The sequence below is a fragment of the Pyrgilauda ruficollis genome, unplaced genomic scaffold, assembly GCF_017590135.1.
Source record: "Pyrgilauda ruficollis isolate IOZ18807 unplaced genomic scaffold, ASM1759013v1 scaffold21, whole genome shotgun sequence".
Classification (NCBI taxonomy): Eukaryota; Metazoa; Chordata; class Aves; order Passeriformes; family Passeridae; genus Pyrgilauda; species Pyrgilauda ruficollis.
This window is the reverse complement of record NW_024520318.1, coordinates 8,982,314-9,003,869: the sequence shown is the minus strand read 5'-3', so window position 1 is coordinate 9,003,869 and position 21,556 is coordinate 8,982,314. Positions and strand designations below refer to the sequence as shown.

The window sequence follows — 21,556 nt, the reverse complement described above, 5'->3', positions numbered from 1 at the left end:
GCTGTCATAGAAACGAGGGCTTTAGGGGACCTTACGAGCTCGTGTAATCCATTTCACTACCTCAAGGAAAAAACTACTCTTCTTAGACCAACTCTGGCAGACGTCTGTCTCACCTATTTTTAAGAACCTCCAATGAAGCAGATTGCATGACCTCTCTGTGAGCAGCCTAAAATCCTGTCTGTTGCAGTTTAAGTCAGATTCCTTCACCAAAATGTCTCTGAAAACATATCCAGGAGCAAATTGTGTTGCCAATTCTCTAGTCTGTACTTTTACTTTTGGTGTCTGTTTTTAAACTTAACTTGACCCTTAGGACATTTGTAAATCAGTTCATTAGGCAGTTGCAAATCAGTTAATTTTAGTTCCATCCCGTTATGTGAGCCATACAGGTTGCGTTGCCTCACTGAAACCTAAATTTGCTGCTGTGCTAAATTTGCCGTGTTACAGCTGCAGCCTCCTCAAACAGTCTTTGCCCTGGAAGCACCCTCAGAGTGTGAAAAGCTTGATTGTGTAGAAAAAGGCCCAACTATGTTATGTTATTGTGACTGAAAACAGAAGCCTGCTCTTTGTTTCAGCTTCCCCTTTGGAGACACTGCTGTGGTGTGTAATCTCTTCCTGGACTGGTCTGAGCTGGCACCTTCAGTTGTCCCTCTGCCTGTCTTGGTGTCTCCCCTCCTGAATTAGGAGGATCCCTCCCTCCTGCTGATTTGCCTGTTATTATATATATAAATACTGCTTTTTCTCTGTGATTGGGCAAAGTAGCAGTTTTCTCTTGTTGCACCATATTTTTTAAAGATCTCTGCTTACGTACAGCCTTTAAAACATTTTTTTCTTGCTGCTGTGAAGCAATCTGCTATTTGGTTTGAGAAGGATACCACAGGTAAAAAATTTGCCTTGTAACTTGGATAGCACCGTAGCAAATAAGTTGGCGTTGCACGTTTTCTGACTTGCAGGTACAAGCTTGGACCCAGGGAGCGTAGCCAGGAGGGGCTGGAAGGCAAAGCTGTGATGACATGTTCAGTATCCAGGTGGAGGGCCAAGAGGGCAGCTGCGCGGCGCTGGGTTGCATTCCAATGTGCTGATCCGTGGAACAGCGTTGGCATACGCTTTGGAAGCTGCTGCTTGCTCTCCTGGCTGTAGGGAAGGGGCTGAGGTGATGGCAGGGAAGTAAGGGGTGAGTCTCTGCAGAATATTTTCATATGATTGTGGCCTGTTCTGAGCAGGCTGGACATTTGGAGCTTTGGCACTTCTTTCTGGTGTCCTTGTGTACCGTGCTGCCTCTGGTAGCTCCTAAGTTAATAACTCCAGTGGGGGTTGTTAATTTTTTTCTGTCTCCTTGATTCCTGACCTGCTTAATTAAGTTGTAGGGAGGTTATATTTTCTCACTACTTGGGGGCTTAATGGGGTGGAGACTTTGGAAACAGTTTAACAATTTCACATTTTATGTGCTCTAATGAATTTCCCAGGATTTTGGAAGGGTTGTATCCAACTTTAGCATCGTAATTTCCAGCGTTTTATTTATGCTAAAATAAGTTAGTGGTGTATTACGAGGCCCAAAGAGCCAACAGATTACAAATGAACTAATGAAGACATTGTTTCTCTTGGATAAAGGATGTGACTCATGGTTGTAACTTGTACTGAAGAACTAGAGACCGTGAGCTTCACCAGGACCACAAGCTGGCACTGGGGTTCCTCTTCCCTTCCTTGTTATTTCAAACCTGTATTTGATTTCAGGTGCAGAAAAAAGAGGGTTTGCAAGGACGAGAAACAACTCTGAATCTGCAAGAACTCCCCAGAACTTCGATAGGAAGAGGCAACTCTCTGAATCGCAGACAGAAACAATGAACAATTCAGACAGCAGAATAAATCCCAGACAACTGGGAACTCCCAGAGGTATTAAAGGAGTGTGTGTACATGCTTCAGGAATAAGCTGCCTTGAAGCCTGTGCTTTAAAAATGGGCTGGGATGAATGCTATTGACTTTAAAATGAGCTGTAAAAGATTGTTGATTATTTGTAAAATATGATTATTCCAGGCTTTTCGGTGTTCTGAAGTTGGGTGCCAGTATTTCTAGGCAAACTGTTCTCAGAAGTTCAACTTTAAATATAAAACTTGTGTACATATTCTGTTACGATACACAGACATGTTTGGTGGGCAAGGTAACACTTCTGAATTTTTGTTTGCAGGAGGATGCTATGCTACTGTCCCAACCTCAGGTGACAGAAAGAATCTAAATAAACCCACTCGAGGGAGAAAGAAGAGTATATTTGAAGCCTACGTGTCAAGGGAAGATGTTTCAGCAGGACTGAAAAGGGGAGAGCTAATTCAGGTGCCTGAAACGTACAGTGTCCATGCTCTTGTGATAAATGTGGAAACCACAGGCAGTTGTTGGAAATCAGCAGCAGCTGATGACAGGGAATTGATGTAGCACTTGTAGATGCCAGAGGAAGATATTTTCCCTTTCTCAGTGGGATGAGAAGTGGGATGGAATCTCCTACATTCCTCTGAAGTAGTTTTTTGTTTGATTGCATGTTCTGTAAAATTCCTGATCCACTCTAGGGATAAATTGCAGAGTTCTCATTGAATAGTCTCCTGGCCATGTTGGTCATTACTGGGGAGACACTTCCTTTTACCAGTGATGCTCAAAACAACAGCAGTTGCTGGCAGCCTCTGTCTGTGTCAGTGTAAGCAAAAACAAATGCCCTTAGCAAGATACCTCTTGCTGAAATTTCTCACAAAAATGTTTGTGCTTCTTTTTGAAGCAGCAAAACTGCTGCCATCAGTAGGCAGCAGTTCTTTTCTAAAGAATGTGGGGGTGGACCTGCTGTCCTGTCTGCTGGATAAAGAAGATTTACATGAAGATTGGCAGGGCTGAGATGGAGAAGAAGAGAGCATCCTTGCACCATGTTCATAGTAGTCTTCAACATGGTGTAATGTTCTTCAGGACACACCTGGCATCCTAGTGAGATCAGACTGGCTGGAGAAGAAAGGCAGGTGGAAGTCAATGAAGGCATGACATCCACACTGAGGCTTTGTTAACCCAAACACAAGTCCATTGCCATTTAATTAATGTTGTAGTATTGGTGGGGTTATGATACTTACTTTCATCAATACACTGGAGTCTCAAATGACATCACCTCAATTTTTGTCTGGTTTTTTTGTAATAATTTTATAATAATTCTTGTATATCATTAGAATGGCATAATCTCTGGAGGTGTGATGAGGATTTTACATAAAAGACTGCCTGATTCCATCCTGAAGACCAATCTCATGCACTCTTAGCTTTGAGAGAAATCATATCCCTGCTGATCACCAGCATGGTCCACTGGGCTACTTGGACCTTAGGCCAATGCATTTTTAAAGACCATCACAGACTTCTGCAATGGGAAGCAAATGGTGAGGGAGGAAATGGGAGCCTTAGGCTGTGACTTCTCTCATGGCTGCACTGGCATATGGCATCAACTAAAGCTTCTGCCTTACCTTCAGGAGTGTTTTTGGCACCATTTTTGGTAACAGCCTGATAGTGTTAAGTGTAGTATGTGTAGACTGCCTATGAGGTCAAATGCAGCTGCAGATGAGGCACATCAGGCTATGACTACTACCTGAGAATCCCATTGAAATGCTGAGTCCCCACAGACTTGTGATTGCATGATCCCTGGCAAAGGAATCCCTAATTCTTGTAAATGTGTAGTGTCTACTCCAGGTCATGTGCTGCGTAACTGGAAGAGTCATATGTGCTTTCTTAGGCTCTGTCTGTTTTCCTTTCATCCTGTTCCACATGTCAGGGAAACAATAGAGACTGTAGAAGCTAGATTTAATAATTCAGAGCTGAGTGTTAGATCATGGGCATCCCAGCTCAGTATTTCTCATCTTCAGTTCATTCATCCTTATGATTTCATCAAGACCATTCATCACTGCAGCCTCAACCAGGATAGGTGAGAACCTGATAGCAGCTTTAGTGAATGGATGAATATTCAGTGGTTTTTGCTACAATGGGAAGAGACAGAATGAACACATCCCCATTGTGTTAATCCCCCAAAGCAGGGCATTGTTCTGGCATGGTAACCTGCAAAAAGGCTCCACAGGAGCCTATGGAAGGGGAGGACAAACCTATTGGTCTGCATCTGATGGTCCTGAGGAAACTGGAGTGCTCCCAGGCAGCATGACTCTCTGAACATGGGCTGTCTCCTGGAGCATCCTGGAAGTATTTGGATGGGAATTTGAGAGCTCTGTTAGGGAGAAAAGAGCCTACCATAACACTGAGATTCTTGGAGGACCTTGGCAATGCAGCTGTGCAATGAAGTGTTCCTGAAAGTCCAACCCACAGAAACTCCTGACAGACCTGAGATTGCTCAGCTGACACACAAGTGCCATGGTTGGGCAGCCCTAGATCAGGAAGAGTGAAAGGTTATCTTTATGGGTGCTGACGTCTGACAGTAGTATTGATTTTGATGGCTTCTGGTGCTGTATCTGGCATTAGTCATGTTTTGATAAGTAGCAGAAGTGTGACCTGCGGATTCCTGGATTCATTTTGTCATGTGACGTGTCCGGAAGCGTCCTTCCACAAGAAAAGGGATCTGAGCTCAGGCGCTTATGAGTGCACAGAATTCCCACTTCCCTGCCCTTCAAACTGCAGGGAGCAAACCCCAGGAGTATCAGGTTGGTGGAATCACAGCGGATAGCCTGAAGACAAACAAGATTGAATAACTCCTGCATCCTTCCGTGAGTGCACAGTGATGGTTACACACAACAGATGAAATCAGGCTGTGTATGAAAGAGCATTGACCCAAAGGACTCTAATCATCTTCTGAAGCATCAGCCAGAAACTCATGTCTGCTCCACGCCTCCAGTGTCTCCCAGACCCTCCCTGCAGGGCTGCTGGGGTCAGGTGGAGTGAACGGAGATGCAGAGCCTGCTTTGCTGTTAAAAGGGTGTTTTTCCTTCAAAGGCTTTTGTGGATGCAAAAGTTGGGGTTTCCCTGGTTTTCATGGATTGTTTTTTCAAAAGAAGCCTTGGTAGCAATCAGATATCTGTGAACCCTGACCTTTTTTTGGTGTTTTGTACGTACAAACGAACCTAGGCATATGTGTTACAATAGTTGTTATAAACTGCTTGGTTTGGGATGCTTGAAGTTTAGTCTGAGTACTGCCTGCCCTGCGTTTAGCAAAGCAGCTTGAAAATCGTGACCCTTTTGTGTCTCACTGGGAAAGTTCAGTAAGGTTAGAAACTTTATTGGCAAGAGTCTGTGAAGCTGCCTTGAATCATCAGAAAATGTTTTAGAAACCTTCCTGCAGACCTTGTTCTTCCCTTTCATAACAAAAGCCCTAATGACAGAAAAACATTGATAAATATAGCAGCTATTATTTGCAAGCTATTGTAAAATAATACAACATTAGTGTGACATCATGAGACTCTGCAGCCAAATCCTCACCCCCGAATACACATATGAGAACAGTTGTTCATTGCAGATGGGGAGAGTGACTGGTTCCAGATATGATTTCACAGCGTGAAATGTACAACATTGTAAATAGGATTTTCATGGGCACAGATAATAGGGCCCATCTGCTTTCTAAGATAAATTTTGTGAGTTTCTTGCTTAAAGGAAGAGCTGAAGTTTTTTAATATTACTTGACGTAAGAATTCTAATGCTGCTCATAATTAGGTAGTGCATATAAAATGCAGATAAACAGGCTGCACAATAAATGTGGTAACACCATGCTCCTCTGTGTGTTTGCTGGAGCTGGGCATCCATGGTCATATTGCTGCTCTGGTGCCTTCTGGGCCATGGACACAAACCCTGATTTTTCATGTGCATGATTGGCATTTACACCTGACTGATTGACAGCTGTCCCACACTATTCAAAGGACTGTGCAGAGGAAAACAGGATATCCCCTCATCGGCTTAGTGCTGGTAGGTAGAGCCACATATGGGAATTGACTCATTGTCAAACACAGCAGCAATCCCTTTCCATTTTTTCCTTTCTCTCTGTAGCAGCTTCTGATGACTGATTCTGGGAAATAGGTGGAGGACAACCAATGAGAGTTTTCCATGAGTGGGTACCACTGCTAATAGAAACTGATGACAGCAAGTCAGTTCTCACTTTGCTTAAGCATAAAATACCCCAGGGTTTCTCTCAGTGGGTCATCTTTGTTTCCATGGTGTTGTCCTGGGTTATGCCTGCCATGGGGGCAAGTGTCCTTGTTAGTACAAGTTATGTGAGACATAAAATTAGATAGTGCAGCAAAGTACTCAAATAGCATGTAAAGAGTATGGAATACATGCTGCTGGTAATCTGGTATTCTGTATTTGCTGGTAAACTTTAGCAAATAAGTGCAATGGAAAATCTTTATAAATCTGTGAATTCTTCAAGGCAGCAAAACTTTCACATGTGATCAGCTCGATTTCCTTATTGTCTGAGTGTCTCCCAGAGTACATAAAAAATTATTTGCCGCAGTAAAGTTTTAAAGAAGCAATTCCTGTGAGATGCTCCAATGATTGCTTAACACAGAAGTGCAAACAGATGGAATCTGTTCATATAATAAATTGGCTAACATTACTTCAAATACACAAGTGGAGAAATTTCTAAAGTTTCTTCCCAGAGCAGAAGCCTGTTGGAAGGCAGGTACCTAAGTTGTATTCCCATAAGATTCAAATGCTGTCAGTTTGAGCTGCAGTCACCTGAATGCCAGTTTCCAGGATACTTTTAGGATGTAAATGTGTAGCCTATAAGGCTTTGGTTGGCTCTGCCTTTCTCTTGGATGGACATGAGTGCAAGCAGCAAAACTGGTTGGTTTACTTTGGAAGGTTGATACGAATTTGTTGCAGGTGACTTGGCCTTTAAGTTGGCAGATAACAAAGCAGAAATAGATAGACCATGGAATTTTCAAATGTATTTAAGATAGTTTGCCTTTAAGTATGTTTAAACAGAATTTAATCCTGTAGACTTTAAATGTTTATTTTTGGAAAATCCTTTAAATTCTTTTTTGGAAATGTACTTTATTATCGCAGTTACTGCTGCTGTCTGTTTGCAGGAACAGCCTAAGCAGCCAGAGCCCCATAAGAATGATACCTGCTGCCATGCAAGCTCAGCTTTTCTTTTCCTCTTTCCTTGCATCCTCCAAAATAAGCAAACCCAACATTCTCCTTTTCCAAAACAGAGCAAGCCAAATTGTTTCTATTATCCAGTTGTTAACAAAGCTGGTGGATGCTCAGCAGAAAATGTGTGAAAGGAACAGGGGAGCTTGGATCCTCAGTTCACCCAGTAGCAGCAACAACTAATGATTCAACATCTCTTTGATGACAGACTGCAGTAGATCAGCTTAAGCCTATCATGAAACTGCCTTTTGGCTTGAAATTGCTTGGATGCTAAGTTGTCAAGACTTGAAATGTATAATGGAAATTTAGATGTATCTCTCATGTTTCACTGTAGATATATTACCCACAACTCTCTAATTTAACTGGTGTTAAATAAAATTAATAAGTTTCAGGCATAATCTTTCTCCTTCTTTCCTTTTTTTTAAGGGACCCTTGAGAATAAATCCTAAGAAGTACCATGAAGCCTTCATTCCATCTCCAGTAAGTGTAATTTTATAATGCTTTAAAGTTCATAAGTAAAGGTGTATTAAGATAGGAGTTATGCTGTGTACAGAAGGTCACTCAGAGGTGAATGAGTTGGAATAAATGAACACAATCCGGATTTTCTTTTATACCAAATATTCCCAAACAAATCCCACTTTTTCATACCTCCAAGAAACGCTTTGCTGGTGCTGAAGCTGGGGATACTGCAGGGTCCCACAGAGACCAGCTGAAGTCAGGTTTGAGGACCACCAGATAGCGTAATCAGAAACCCTTGGTTTATGGCTGCAGAGGTTTTATAGATTTTCCACTGATTTAAGTTAATCTTCCCTAAACAAATATGCTCTCCATTTTCGATCTGCTGCATGAGCTAATTTGAAAAGTCATTCCAGAAATAATATGCGTGATTCCTTTTCATGTGCCCGCTTTGGCACGGGCTGTATCTTGGTTGGCTTGGGATGTGCTTCTGCCACATGGGACTGCCTTGCACCTCTTCTTTCTTCTTTCCTTATTTTGACAGAAAAGAAGGACTCTTGCAATTTCAGAGCCTTCCAGTTGGGAAGGTGACCTCACAGCTGGCACAGCCAATGCTTTTTATCTGGAACTGACTTGGTCAAAGTGGTGCTGTTAATGAGAGAGTTGTATATTGAAATGTTTTGCTGGTGTGGGGATGAGAAGGCAGAGCCTGCCCTGAGACAGTGAAACACTGGTTATGTTGTTCTCCCTTCTACTGACAGTGCTATTGTTTTGGGGCTTGGGAAAGCCTTGAAATTCATGGTGTTTTTCAGTTTATGTTGTTGATTTGGGGCAATGTTTTGGAGCTTTGTTAGAGAAGGTTGGCATTAGAGGGTTGGGAAAAGGTTGGGGCTGCAGAGAATACACTAGCATTAACTAGAGGAAGTACAGCCACCTTTCTGGTACATCAGGAGGGAAGTGTGTAAGTGAAAGGAACTTTGATCCTTCTTTTGCCAGGTGTCCTTGTAGGTGTGGTAAGTATAAGCTGTTAAATATATTCTCTGAATTTACAAAATGCAAGGTTAAAAGAGAAGTTCAGCTACTCTCATGAGTTATTTGAATGTGAGGCTTTACCCCTAATTGCCCTTCTGGTGTCCAGCTGTTGCCTTGTGCCTGTTCTGTGTGCAGGAATGCATACATTAAGGAGGGCTAGCAGATTTGGTTATCTCAGCTATCTTTCTACTTTTCTGCCCTTTGTGGAGATGAATATCAGAACCAGCAGAATCAACACCTGGATGAAGATGACTCTGGTTGATGTAGGCACAATCCTTTAAGACAGATGCTTTGGGAAGCTTATCCTTTGTATAACATGATTTACCATAATGGAGGGGTTGCAGCCTTGGTGTTCTGCAGCACTTCCCATCATTGCCAGATGCTGCAAGAGCTGCAGCTGTGAAAAATCACCCTTTCTTTTCTGCTGTTGATGAGGGCACTATACCCCTTTCACTTCAGCTATGACTTGGCCGTGGCTTCATGGAGTTCAATGCAACAGCTGTTCACCTTCTGACACCAGAAGTCCCTGTGTGTTTCTTGCTGCACATGTGCTCTGTCTCCTCCTCTCGTTGCACGAAGAGTTGAGGGGAAGGCCCAGGGTTTTTTTCTTGAAGCTATCCAGAGAACACAGCCCAAGAATTTAAATCTCTGCCTCACATCTCATGTGTTCCCTGTGCAGGGTGGTATGGTATGAGGTGTGAGTGTGAAGGATGGTGCTGCTGAGCATGTGTGACAGTGACTGGAGCTGTGCTGTGCTTGTGAGAGACACTTCCAGAGGAGATGGAAGTGCTGCAGATCTCTGTGAGAGGAGGATAGGGAGCACTGCTGGAGATATTTGCAGAGATAGCCCCGTGCTCCCTGGAGGGGGCTGTGGAAGTCTTGAGGCCATTGTGACTGGTAGAGTAGATGCACTGCAGGGACAGCTGAGACTTTGCAAGTGGTTGTGTTCTGTTGTCATTCAGTGCCATTTTAATTGCATTAGTAATCTGAAGTGTCAGCTGTGCAGAGGAAAAAGTGCACAAATTTTCTTGGAAGTGCGTAAGTTCACTCAACAGTTGAGAGCCTGGAGCTCAAGATATAGAGATGTTTCTTTTTGGAGGGAAAACCAAAACTGATGGCAATTTTCTAATTGTAGCTTTGTTGCAGATGTTGGAATTAACTGCTGTAAAATAGGTGTGCATACACATATCTAGATTTGTGTATATGTACATATAACAGGTATTGTTTGGAAAGAGTGTGTGGGTGCAATTACAGACAAGACTCTTGCAGAGTGTGGAGATGAAGCTTTAACCAGATGGTGTGATACATCAAGTACCTTTACAGGGAGTGGAAGAAAATGTCTTGTATTTTCATGGACACAGGAGAAAAGGAAAAAAAAAGTGTAGAGCAAATTATTGTGAGTGCCAGCCTGTGCCCTGCAGCACAGGGCAACCACAGGTACAGACAAAAGAAAAACCCTAACTGAAACCAGGAATTTGCCTTAGAAAGTGACTTTGAACATTTAATTTTTATGTATATGATGGATTTAGGTAAAGAGTTGGAGCTGAAGGGAAAGGGTGGAGAGAAATAAGGAATAAGACCATGTGTAAAAAATCTGGCTTTTTGAAGAGAACGGTTTCCAATTTGAATTATGTTGGTCCAAGAGGCTTTGCAATTTTTCTGCATCTTGTCATGGGAGGCAGCTTTCACACAGCTGTTGAGCTGCTGCTGCTGCTTTTCTTTCTAAGAGTAATTTGGTCTCTTGGAGGACGGCCTTAGTTTCACATCATGGCAGGGTTCTTCCTTTTATTATTTTGGTATCTAAGCAGAGTAAGATACTTATGTGATATTTGGGCTTCATGTTTTCAGGTTATAAAAGAAGTTTTTTTTGGACACTGAGCATGCTGGTAGCTCTGATTGGATTTATTCACGCATATGAAACTCAGGAGTATCTGAGAAACAGCTGAAATTGTGATTAAGACTTTAAGTCTTGTGAGACTGTTTTTTTCTTTGAAAGACAATGAAGTTCTAATCTGAAGAAAGTCAACCTCCTTTTTTGTACCTCAAAACTATGGAAAGATAACTCTCCTCAGAAAAAGTATTTAAACTTCTCATGTTGGTACTAAATGCTCACATTGTTTGACATGTTCATTGCACTGTAAACAGACACATGGAATTTTTTGTATACTGAATTATGGGAAAGCAGAAATGAAAGCAGCGAGAGCATGGTCAATAATTATCAAGAGAAAAAAAAAAACCCAAAACAACAAATCCTTTAAAAAATAAAATCTTTGTGTTGGCATCTTCAGGAAACTTTGTTCACCCCATGAAGGAAATCTCCCAGACTAAATCTAGAGTAACAGAATGCCAAACATGTCTGGGGTGCATCATAGTATGTGCAATTAGTAGAGGCTCTTGTGCAAGGACGCTAACCCAGAATATTCAGAGAAGGTGTCCTGACATGTCTGTTACAGTAAAAGATCTCCTGGCTTGCAGTTGGCATCTGTGGTTGTCATTATTTGGGATACCTTCTTACATAAATTGTGCCAAATGCAGAATATATGGTGTTAACTCATTTGAAAAAGAAGAGATTGCATCCCTCACCACAATCCAGACCACCTTCACAGAGTGCTCTGCTGATCCAGGAGCTGCGTGTCCCTGCTTTCCCAGCTCACCAGGAGAGCAGCTGGAGCTCTGCATGGAGCGTTTGCAGAGACTGCCTTGTGAACAGTTCTGAACACTTGTCTGTTCTGAACACTGGTTTTGAATGTTTGAGGTGGGAAATTAATGTGTCAAGAGCTGTGACAGCAGAAAACTCTCTACCTGTTCCCAAGAATAACTGTAGAGGAACTGAGACAACACATCTTGAGGGCTTGGCTCTGTCTTGTGTAAATAGTGTGGAACTACTGTACTGGCACATCCATACAAAGGTGCTCATTTGCTAAAAGTTCCTGTATGTTAGAGGGCATATGGTGAATCTGTTTTGTTCCTGTGCACAACTGCAGGATGTTTGCCTCACCAGGGTGTGTGTGTGTCTCTCTTGATGGCAGTGTTTTAAACCCCATAACAACAACCATGATTTAATAAGTTTTGGTCTGGCACTTACTTTTCTTCCTCTTTGACTAGGATGGGAGCCGCGATATCTTTATTGATGGAGTGGTTGCTCGCAACAGAGCCCTGAACGGTGACATCGTGGTGGTGAAACTGCTTCCCAGGGATCAGTGGAAGGTCAGTTCAGTGTGTTTTTGCTGTGATTTGAGAGAAAGAGTTGATTACAATTTTCATTACTAAACTTGTAGGGCCTGAGACAGAGAACAGAGAATTTCCTACAAATCACATTAGCTAAATTGAGTTTATGCTGCCGTTGATTAAAAGACTTTATCCATTACAATGTTTGGAAGAAGTGATACCTGAGGCGTTGACACCTCATTCTTTGCATGGAATGGCCTTCATTATCACTGTATGGGAAAGTCTGATGATGAGGCTGATTCCAAGCACAGTTGTCAGAGGTGACTTTTGGTATCTGCTATTTGGCTGTCTTCATGCTGTGCTGTTTTGGATAGTGCTGTGTAGGTGTTTGCAATTGCTCATGTATTTGACAAGTGTTGTTCACAAAGCTTTAGTTATGATTAACTCTCTCTAATTTTTGGGTCTTCAGTCCATGAAAAGCTTATCTTGTCACAGCTCCAGATTTTGTGGTAATACCCTTCTTAACATGAATGAAGCATGTGTGAAATGACTGGAGCAATACAAATGTGGGACAATTGCTTTCATTTTCATGTCTGAAGATTTCAGTAAGATCACTGTCTGGGTTTTTTTTTATACCCCACTGATGAAGCTTCATTCCCTAATCAAACTTTGTCCTTCCAAATATCTGGATAATTTTATCTTGTTTGCTGGTTTATGTTTTAATACTACTATGCAAGGGCAGTTTTTGCTCCCTTTCTCTAGTTGCTGGGAGATGAAGCTACAGTTAGGAATTTTAACATGGGCTTTTACATGTAAGCATGACAGAATCACCACGAATTGTTTTCCAAACATGGTTTTTGAACTCTTCTTAAGAGTTTAAAGACAGTTGTAGATCTTTTGGACAAAAGTAATGGTAAGGATGTTCCCAGCAGAATGGGGGCTGGTCTGAACTACTTTGGCCTGGTGCTTTTACTCAGTCTAGCTACCTTCTCTGCCTGTCTTTGTTGGAAGCTATGTGGTTTTAGACTTGCAAATGCAAGACTTCTTGCCAAGTCTGATCATTTGGTGAACCTTCTACCTATTCTGTTAAATCTAATAACAATTGAAATGATGGTTTGAGACATATTAGAACTTGTCTCTTCCTTTTAAGTATGCATAAGATGAGGGAATGACCCGAGTATTTATTGACACACATGAGTACAAAACTAAACCTAATACAAAAGGCAATCATCAGTGGGTTCTAAGGTATTACAGGTATATCCATATACAAATAAAAGAAAGAGGTCTGCTGCTATCTTGGTAATCTCTGAGAACCAGTTTTGAGGGTCAAAGCAAAATTTCTTCGGTAGCTATTCAAGACTTCAAGTCAGAGTACACTAAAACTATGTTGATAACTATGTGTTTTAGTTACCAATTCCATATAAGCAAGTTATCTTTTGTATTAAACCATTTAATATAGATGGAAAAACGGAATAGTTTGAATGCTTGGATCCTTTGCCAGGACCTGCCAGTACAAGGGCTTCCTTGTAGACTTGATAGAGATTGCCTGAGCTGGAAGCTTTGTCTGCAGTTTTCCATTTATATCTGTTTCTAAACAAAGATAATGCCTCTCCCTCTCTCTTCATATCTCATACCTTCATATGTTCAACAGTAATGATATTTTATGAATACAAGAGGAAGGATTCAGAATGTTATCCCTGTTCTGGCAAAATGCATGAATAAATAGAACTGTTAGAGAAGTGGCATATGACTGCAAGGAAGCTATTCAAAAGACTTGAGTGTTTTGTAATATGATTATGATTCTTCTGTGGTCAATTTACCCTTGCCAAATGAAGTAGCTGGAACATGCCAGTCATATTTTTCAGCCACACAGGTGCTGCCCTGTGTAGTCTCATTTTTTGTTTCTTGCCATCAACAACTCAATCAGCGATGACATCCCTTTTCCCCGGCTCCCCAGATCTCTTGCTATGTACTCATGTTTGTATTAGTTCTTTGGGAAAGGTGCCACTGAAAGATACTGCCTTCTGCCAAGTAATTCATACTGATTAATGATAAACTGTCACAACCTATTTTAGGTTTTTCCATTTGTTTAGTCTCATGCTGTTGCAAAGCTGCCACTTAGGTGTATTGAGGGTTTTCTCCTTCCCATTGGGCCTTTGGAATAAGCTGAAGAGCTTCAGTTGTTTCTCTGAAAAATGTAAATCAGATATATGGTATAACAGATGCTCTCAGAGGAGGCTTTACAGGCTCTCTACATATTGGTTTGTTAGGATTGAGATGCGTGTGCTGATTATTTTTATGGTTCTCTATTCCCAACACATTACCCTGTGCTCCACCGAGAACTGAGCTGGGTTTTTTGCTGTTGTACCAGTTTCTTGCACAAGATAAGGCTGTTGTTTCAACACTGAGTCTGTGCCTTCTGGGTTTCCAGCACCCTGGATTGCCTCTGGATCCTCTGAGGGAAGATCTTCCCGTTGCTAGTGCAGGTGCTTCCATGGACCTTCTCCTGCAGTCACAGTGTATTTCTGTGTTCCAGTAAAGGCAGGACTTGGCTGGCACCTCAGCAGTTTATATGTGTAAATGGGAGGAAAAGGGAAAACCTGTGACTGGTAACAAGCTATGGATTGTGGACAGAGAAACCTGTGTGTTTGCTTGAATTGCTGAGAAAATTAGGAGCTGCCCTGTCCCTGGTGAGTTGGTCATTGCAGGTGAAGTGCCTGTGAGGGAAGAGATACCAGCTGGAGAGCATTTTCTTCAGGGACTTCTTTCTACTGTGTCCCTCTGAACTGTACTGGTGGTACCCTACACACAGGTATAAATGCCACAGTGAAATGTAAGGGGATGGTGAAATACTGCGGATGTGTGGTTATACTTTATGTAATACCTTCTTGAGAGAGACAGCAATGTTTTTTCTCTCCAGCCTTCTACTTCTTGGCTCAGTGGTGGGAAATTTATCAGGCTTGAATTTCTCAACATCGTGTCCTTCCCAGCTTGTGCATCAGTTGCTTGGATGAGCTACTGTGGTCCTCCCTGTGCTTTTTCTGTCTGCTCTGTTTGTTCACACATCCACTGGGAGAGCTGCGCGCTCTTCAGTGATGATCGGTTTGTCAGTTCATAATTCTCTGCTTACTATTAGTTCTAATCAAGAGCCAGCAATTTCAGTGTGGCACCACAAACTTGAAGGAGAGACCTTTTGTCCCTGAAATTTGTTATCTTGCTCTCCTGAAGGAGGTGGCCATCAGCTTCCTGCCAGGCTTGAGCGGTCTGCGTTGCGGTGACCGCATTTGGAGGCTGAGTTTCAGAAGTTCCTCTCCTGTCCTCTTGTGTTACATCTTGGGAATATTGAGGTGCTATGGTAACTTTCAAATATTTAGCTTTTGCAAAGTAAGGTATTTGACTTAGGCTGTTTTTCCAGGTACTTAACCTACTCTTAGCGAATGAAGTCAGAGTATCGCTGCAGTTTGCAAGACTGTCTCCTGACTTCAAGCTGTAGGGTTTCCCTGAGTCTGTGCCTTTATCTCCTGGAAGAACATCACAATAAAAGATAGCCAGTGACAGGATTTACCTCAGTCCTTGTTAATTACTCTGATAAAAAAGAAAAATGATGCTTTATTTCTTGACTGATTTTTACTGCTTTAACTTCCACCCCTGGGTTCTTAGTATATTTTACGGAGTTGTGCTTACATCAATTTCAGAAGCTTCAGTTATACAGTGGTATAATTACTGAAGTCAAAGAATATGTTGATATTATGATTACAGCAATATTTTGTAGGCTTATTAAGGAGGGAAGCAGTGTGTCAGTATAGAGAATAAACCTAACCTGTTTTTCCTTACAGCCTCGTTTTGCTCTTTTGCCACCTGCTTAATTGCCAGACAGAATTTGTTTAATTTCAGGTATCTGTTTTGGTTTTTCTTGCAAGATGTAATTTCTTTTGTGGAAGGAAATAGCATAATAAGTCATTTGATATCACTTGGGGCTTGGATTCCTGGCCCAATCCCTGGTGCTTTTAGAGTAGTAGTTTATAACGTGGAATGTTTTTCATGACAACCGTCTCATGTATTGCACGCTACAGCTGAAATTTTAGTCTTAGTCTGAAAATAGTACCCAGACAAGGACTTGGTGCTGCCCAAAACTTACAAAAAAGAATTTTGGGGTCTAATTCCCTATTGCTTGCTACAATATGCCAGTGAGGTCTCCATTTTTGCATAAATATACTGTATATGTAGATAAAATAATTCCTGATTAACTTGCAGTTTCTCAAAAATTAGTGCAAATTAGTGCCTCTGTTGTTGTTTTATGAATAATTTTCTTATCAGCTTGCAGTACTACTTTGCACAATTTCCAGTTCTTTTGATCTTGACAGAAGGTCTCTAAAGCCAAGGATATAGAGCTGTTCATTATGTGCAGTGTGTGTTACTGGATAATAGGATAATGGGTCCAACATTTTAGTCACAAAGTGCCCAACAGTGATAGAAATAGTAATGTTTCATAGCTCATGAAAGCACATGTCCTGTTCAACACTGAGCTGTCAGATGCAATACAGTGCAGCAGGAGATCTTCAAGCTGCCTCTTCTGAGCCATACATCACAGATAAATATTTAAACACTTTCTGTACAGAAGACATAAAGTACAATTCACTTTTCCCAGCTGTGAGTGCTATTGGCATAATTACAAACAAATGTGAAGAAGGAACAATTTGATTTAAGCAGTCATCACAAATATCACCACATATAGTTTGAACAGAGCTACGTATCCTGGCAAGTCACTGCCTCCCACTGTTGGTGAAAGCCTATGAAGCATTAGTTGTCCAGAGAGGATGCTAGCTTTGGATTTGCCCTGCTGAATAATAATTCATTTCAACCAAATTCTTCTGAGACTCAGTTTCTTCTCAAAATCTTGCAGCTAATGTAAGGATAACAGTAACTCAGGAGGGGATGAGGTTCTTAGAGGGTTATCACAGCAACACTGTTTGAGTCTAACAATCAAGAATGTTGTTTGGAAACATTACATTCATAATAATAAAAAAAAAGTTCTGGAGAAGTCATTATTGAAATAGTAAGTGTTCTGGCACACTAAAAACATTCAAGTGTAATTCATGATATTCAGGAGTAAAGTGGGAAGCCTAAGAAGCCAGCTAGGAAGATGTCCAGAAAAGCAGAGCTCTAGCAAATCTGAAAGGTTGATGGATGCTGTAAGGGAGGAAGGGCAGTTGTTTTGGTTTTTTAGTTTGTTTTGCTGTAGGCTTTGCAGTGAGGGCTGGAAGTTGATGGTCACACACAAGTGTTTGCGTATCCCTCCCCATCTTGGCAAATCCCCAAACCACAAATTGGTGGAATCTGGAAAAGCTTCATTACATGCTAACTTTCTAATTGTGCCATTCTTTGGATGGCCACATGTTATTCCACACTGCTGGGCCTTTGCTGTGAGCTGGCGTGGCTCTTCCCAGGCTTTGCTGAGCTGCAGACTGAGTGGGTATGGAGTAGCAATGCAGTAGATAGGTAGCAGAAAAGCTGAGAGAATAGGAAGTGCTGCTCACTGAGACGTATGTGGCATTGTATTTGCTTTCTCACAGATGTTGTTATCACATTTTGTTAATCAAATATCACTTGAAGTGAATCAACCGACATCTTAACAGAGTCAGTTTTACAGCAAGCACTGGCATGCTCTTTATGGTGTATAATGATGTAATTACTGTAATGATCTGGATTCTGTGAGATTGCCATGACCCAGTGCTGCATTCAGCCCTTGCTCCCCCTGCATGTGGAAAACAAGGAGGCAGGAACGCCAGCCTTTTGGATGTTGCCAGCAACCTTGCCTTCCTGAGCAGGGCCTTTCCTGCCTCTGTCTCTCTGATGGTAAAGCCAAAACCAGGATCCTGAATAATAAAATCACTAGAAAGGTACAGTACAGAGTTTTTGAAGAGCCTGATATTCTTTTTGTTCCTCCTCCTTCTGTGCTGAGTAAGAGTGATATTAAAAGGCAAATTGTTTAGTTGGGTAGGAAGACAAACTTCTTTTTACTGACTGTCTGCATCCTGTCCTACCAGTGCAGACAGAGTCACATTGCAGCTGTGGTTTGGCTGCACAGGCACAGAATAAGATAAAAACGTTACTCTTAGGTGAACAATTAAACATTAAATAATCATTCATGACATGTGGTCAGTTGTTACATCCCCAGTGTAATAATAGCAGATGGGGATGAGTTTAGGCTGTGTGAGATACTTCTAAATTTCAGTGTGTGTTGCTCAAAGAGCTTCATCTTGCATTGAGGGAAATGCTTTTGGGGCATCTGATCTTACTTTAGAAGAGGAGTCAAGCCAGCATTTAATACCTGGTGTCTGCTCCTGCTCACTACTTTTTTCTTGGTCACATAAATATAATCTAGTACAGCAAATTGTTTCCTTTAACAACTAACTTTTCTTCAAGTGATTGTTTTAAACTTTGTTCTTCCAAGTCTTCTGTAAATATGCACACATCACAGTAGATTATTCTTAATCCAATCTCTTATATAACCACTATCATTTTGGACTTTTCTTAGTTCTTGGTTCCTGTGGAATTAGTATTTCTTAGAACTGTTTGTTTTTTGCCAGTTTGGAGACTTATTTGGTGATATCACATGAGTATTTGGAGCCTGCACCTTATAAGAGTCAGGATACCTGTTGTTGTGATGGGATTGGTTTTTAGAAAGTCATGCACATTAAACTCACTTAACTTTTTATAAATGCTTTCTTGAGAGACTGTCCAGATTTTCTGTAGTGTGGGTTTCTTTCTGATCTTCATAATTAAGAATAAATTTAAATCATCTGTACTGATACTAAAAGTTTCATCTGGCCTAAACTTGGTCCATTGAATGTCATACTCTGTTTTTTTTTTAAGGAGACTATATTCCTAATTTAGCTTGATAGCTGATGAAATGAAGAGCTGCTACGACACTAAAAACCTGATGATCTTTAAGTCCTGAGGTGATGTGGTTTTGGACTGTATCCCTAGGTTCTGAAGAATAGGAAAACTTCTACATATCTGTTTGCATGTTTGCTCTTGTTATTGGCTGTTAGAGAAACAGCAATTGGCTGCAGTATTTACATGTGGTCAAAGCTACTGAGGTTGGCTCATTAACTCTTTTCCCTTGTTTCCTTAACTCATGTTTATTTTTCTTAAGGCCATAAATCAGAGGGACAAGGAATCTAAAATAGAGGTGATTTATGTAAATGAAGAATTGCAGCTGCTGGAGGAGTGACAGGGATTTTTCTACAACAGGTTCTTTGGGGTAGGATGTGGGACCTCATTTATAACCACGTGGTTCTTGGAGATAAGAAGGATATTTGTCATCAGGGATGGGATGCATTAGATTTGTTGTTGGTAATTTGTAACCATCTAAGATAAAGGTATCTGCAGTCTAATAGGTAGGTTTTGAGTCAGCATGCTGCTCCTTCAGAGAGCTGGAACAGTTTTGCCTTCTCCCAGACACTGTTCCTGTGTCTTCCTCCAGATGAGACAAAGTGCAGCTGGGTTGAGGAGATCTCCTGGCCTCCCACTTTCTCCTGGCCTGGCTTTGTGATGTTACTTGCTTTGAGGGGGATCCCTTCTCCTCAAATTTCTGAAGCTTATGTCCTAACTGCTGTGCACATCACAAGAACTGGGAATGAGTCTGGTCTTGGGGCACTATCATGCAGTACAAGGTGGTCAGTGACTTATGTGCATCAACAGCAGCTTTCTTAACACTGCTAACACAGGAAGTGTTTCTTTCTTGCTATTTGGTATTATCCTTCAATACACAAATCAATGTCCTGGAACCTGTTGCTGTGACAGTCTCTGTTTCTGCAGTATCTTGAAGAATTGCAACTGATACTTTGAATCAAGTTTCTCATTTAAAAAGTGCCACTCAACACTGAAAGAGAAATTAAAATTCCTCCTGATTATCTTTTCCCACAAATTCCTCACAGCTTCAGTAGCTGTGGACATGACATCATTCCCCAGCATGTGCTCGCTGGTAAGACATCTGGTGTGGGTTTTTGGAGGTCCCAGGTTCTACCTGCACTTTCCAGTTTTTACCCCAGCCTTACTACCTGGAGGCTCTTTAAAAAGTGTTGGTAACGATCTAAGAAAATACTGCAAGGCAGAGCTGATCTACCAACTTTGCTGAAAAAGGTGGTTTCCTTACTTTCTCACTATTTTTATTTCTTTCTCATTGTTGGTTTATTTTTGTTTTCTGTGTTCTGTCATATCAGGCAATATCTGCTACATGAAAGTAGGTCTGTCTGTGTTGCTTATGAGCTTTTTAGGTTTCCAGTATGCTATTGATTCATCCATCTTCAGCTGTGTCACCTCCTGGGGTTGAAGCATTTCTTTGTTTTTAGCTTTGTCTAAACTGTTTTGAAACAGAGAGCAGTGCCAAAACACATACTTTTAATTGAGCAGCTTTGGAAGTGTGAAAATGAAGTCTTGGCATGATCTAATTAGTGCTTGTGTATTTTGGTCGCAAAAAGTGACTGGCGAAGAATTCCCCAGACACGTTCTCTGTTCTGTCTGAAAATAATCCTGCATAAAGTTGTATATCCTGCTTAGTTCTTGTTGGTGCTTGGAAGTCCTGACTGTTATGCTTTCATTAATTAGCTGCCAGGACGTCCTTTTCTTCTCAGTCTCCTTGCTTTTGGCTTGTTTGTTGGAATGAGCATTGGCTACTTTTGCTGGCACGCTCTATAGAAACTGGCATCTCTCTCGTGATCTCTTTCAATCCCTCATGGTGTAATGTTTGCCAGGTTGGTGCTGCCTGGGGAAAGTCCAAAGGACTTGTGTGAAGTGGAAGGAATATTTCAGCAGCTTCTCTTTCTTCCTGACCTGATGACTGTTCAGGGCGTGGGGAGTTCTGGTAAAAGTCTCAAGGACGGTAGCTAGGTCACTCACCTCTGCGCCCTCCTTGAATTTTTTTGCAGTAAAGTAAATTTCCGCCAGGTTTTATCACCCCTTTTGATGTCAGATTGGCTAGGTTTTTTTTTTTTTTCCTCTGTGAAGATCAGGTTTGCAGCTGTAGCCTCTTGCAGTAACTACAACTGCTGTGATGATCTGGCTTAGATTTGGACTTGTAGCTTTTCTCTCTTTGGTGTGAGTCTCAGAGCTTATCCCTTGACAAGCATCCTCTCTAAAGGGTCTATGAACAACAGATCTGGGCATAGCCCAGCTGTGTCTGACAGTCCTGTGGGACCCATGTCCTGCACAGCTCAACTGCCTTGGGAACAGGTCTGCCCACTTGGAAGAGTCTCTTTCTTGCCCTGACCTTTAGGCTCATGCTCTAGGCAGAGCAGTCTGGCAGCTGCAAATCTTTGCAATGCCTTTCCCTTCAGCTTTTGTCTTGCAGTTGGCCCTTAAATGTACAACTGGCTTGCTGGTGTTAGAGAGGCAGCTTCCTTGCACTATCTCCATATTAGAGCAGCATCCAGAGGGAATGTCCCAGCGCTCCTTTCTGGTGACTGTGCCCGGCTGTGTCACCTGGCCGGGAGCAGAGTTGCTGCCTCCTGGACTGTGCAGCATCACCCCTGAAGGAGAATAAATGGCTTGTCTGGCTCTAGTTTATTTATCCAGCTGAGCAGGGAGCTGGTGCCATGAGAGAGTGCTGTGTTGGCAAGACATCTGGTGCCTGAGCTGCTCTTCAGGTCTGTGTTGTACCATGTAGACATACTCAAGGTTAATGGATGGATATTAGTTTAATCTGGTTTAATTTCATAGCTGTGCTTCATGCATAGTCTGAGCAGTATTTTGACAGGATAGCATTACTTTATCTACTCTTTCTTGTTTCCCTCCCTGCCCCCCC

The 21,556-nt window shown here is 41.7% G+C and overlaps 1 protein-coding gene across 2 annotated transcripts in view; it reads left to right on the top strand.

Annotated features, from left to right (window-relative positions):
• The window catches only part of DIS3L2 (DIS3 like 3'-5' exoribonuclease 2), a 181,360-nt gene that overhangs the window by 16,599 nt on the left and 143,205 nt on the right, over positions 1-21,556 (top strand). For both annotated transcript variants that reach the window (XM_041467906.1, XM_041467905.1), the window contains exons 3-6: positions 1,732-1,890; positions 2,183-2,325; positions 7,519-7,572; positions 11,686-11,787. In XM_041467906.1, the coding sequence (XP_041323840.1) occupies positions 1,732-1,890; positions 2,183-2,325; positions 7,519-7,572; positions 11,686-11,787 (458 nt within the window). The remainder of the gene's footprint in view (positions 1-1,731; positions 1,891-2,182; positions 2,326-7,518; positions 7,573-11,685; positions 11,788-21,556) is intronic.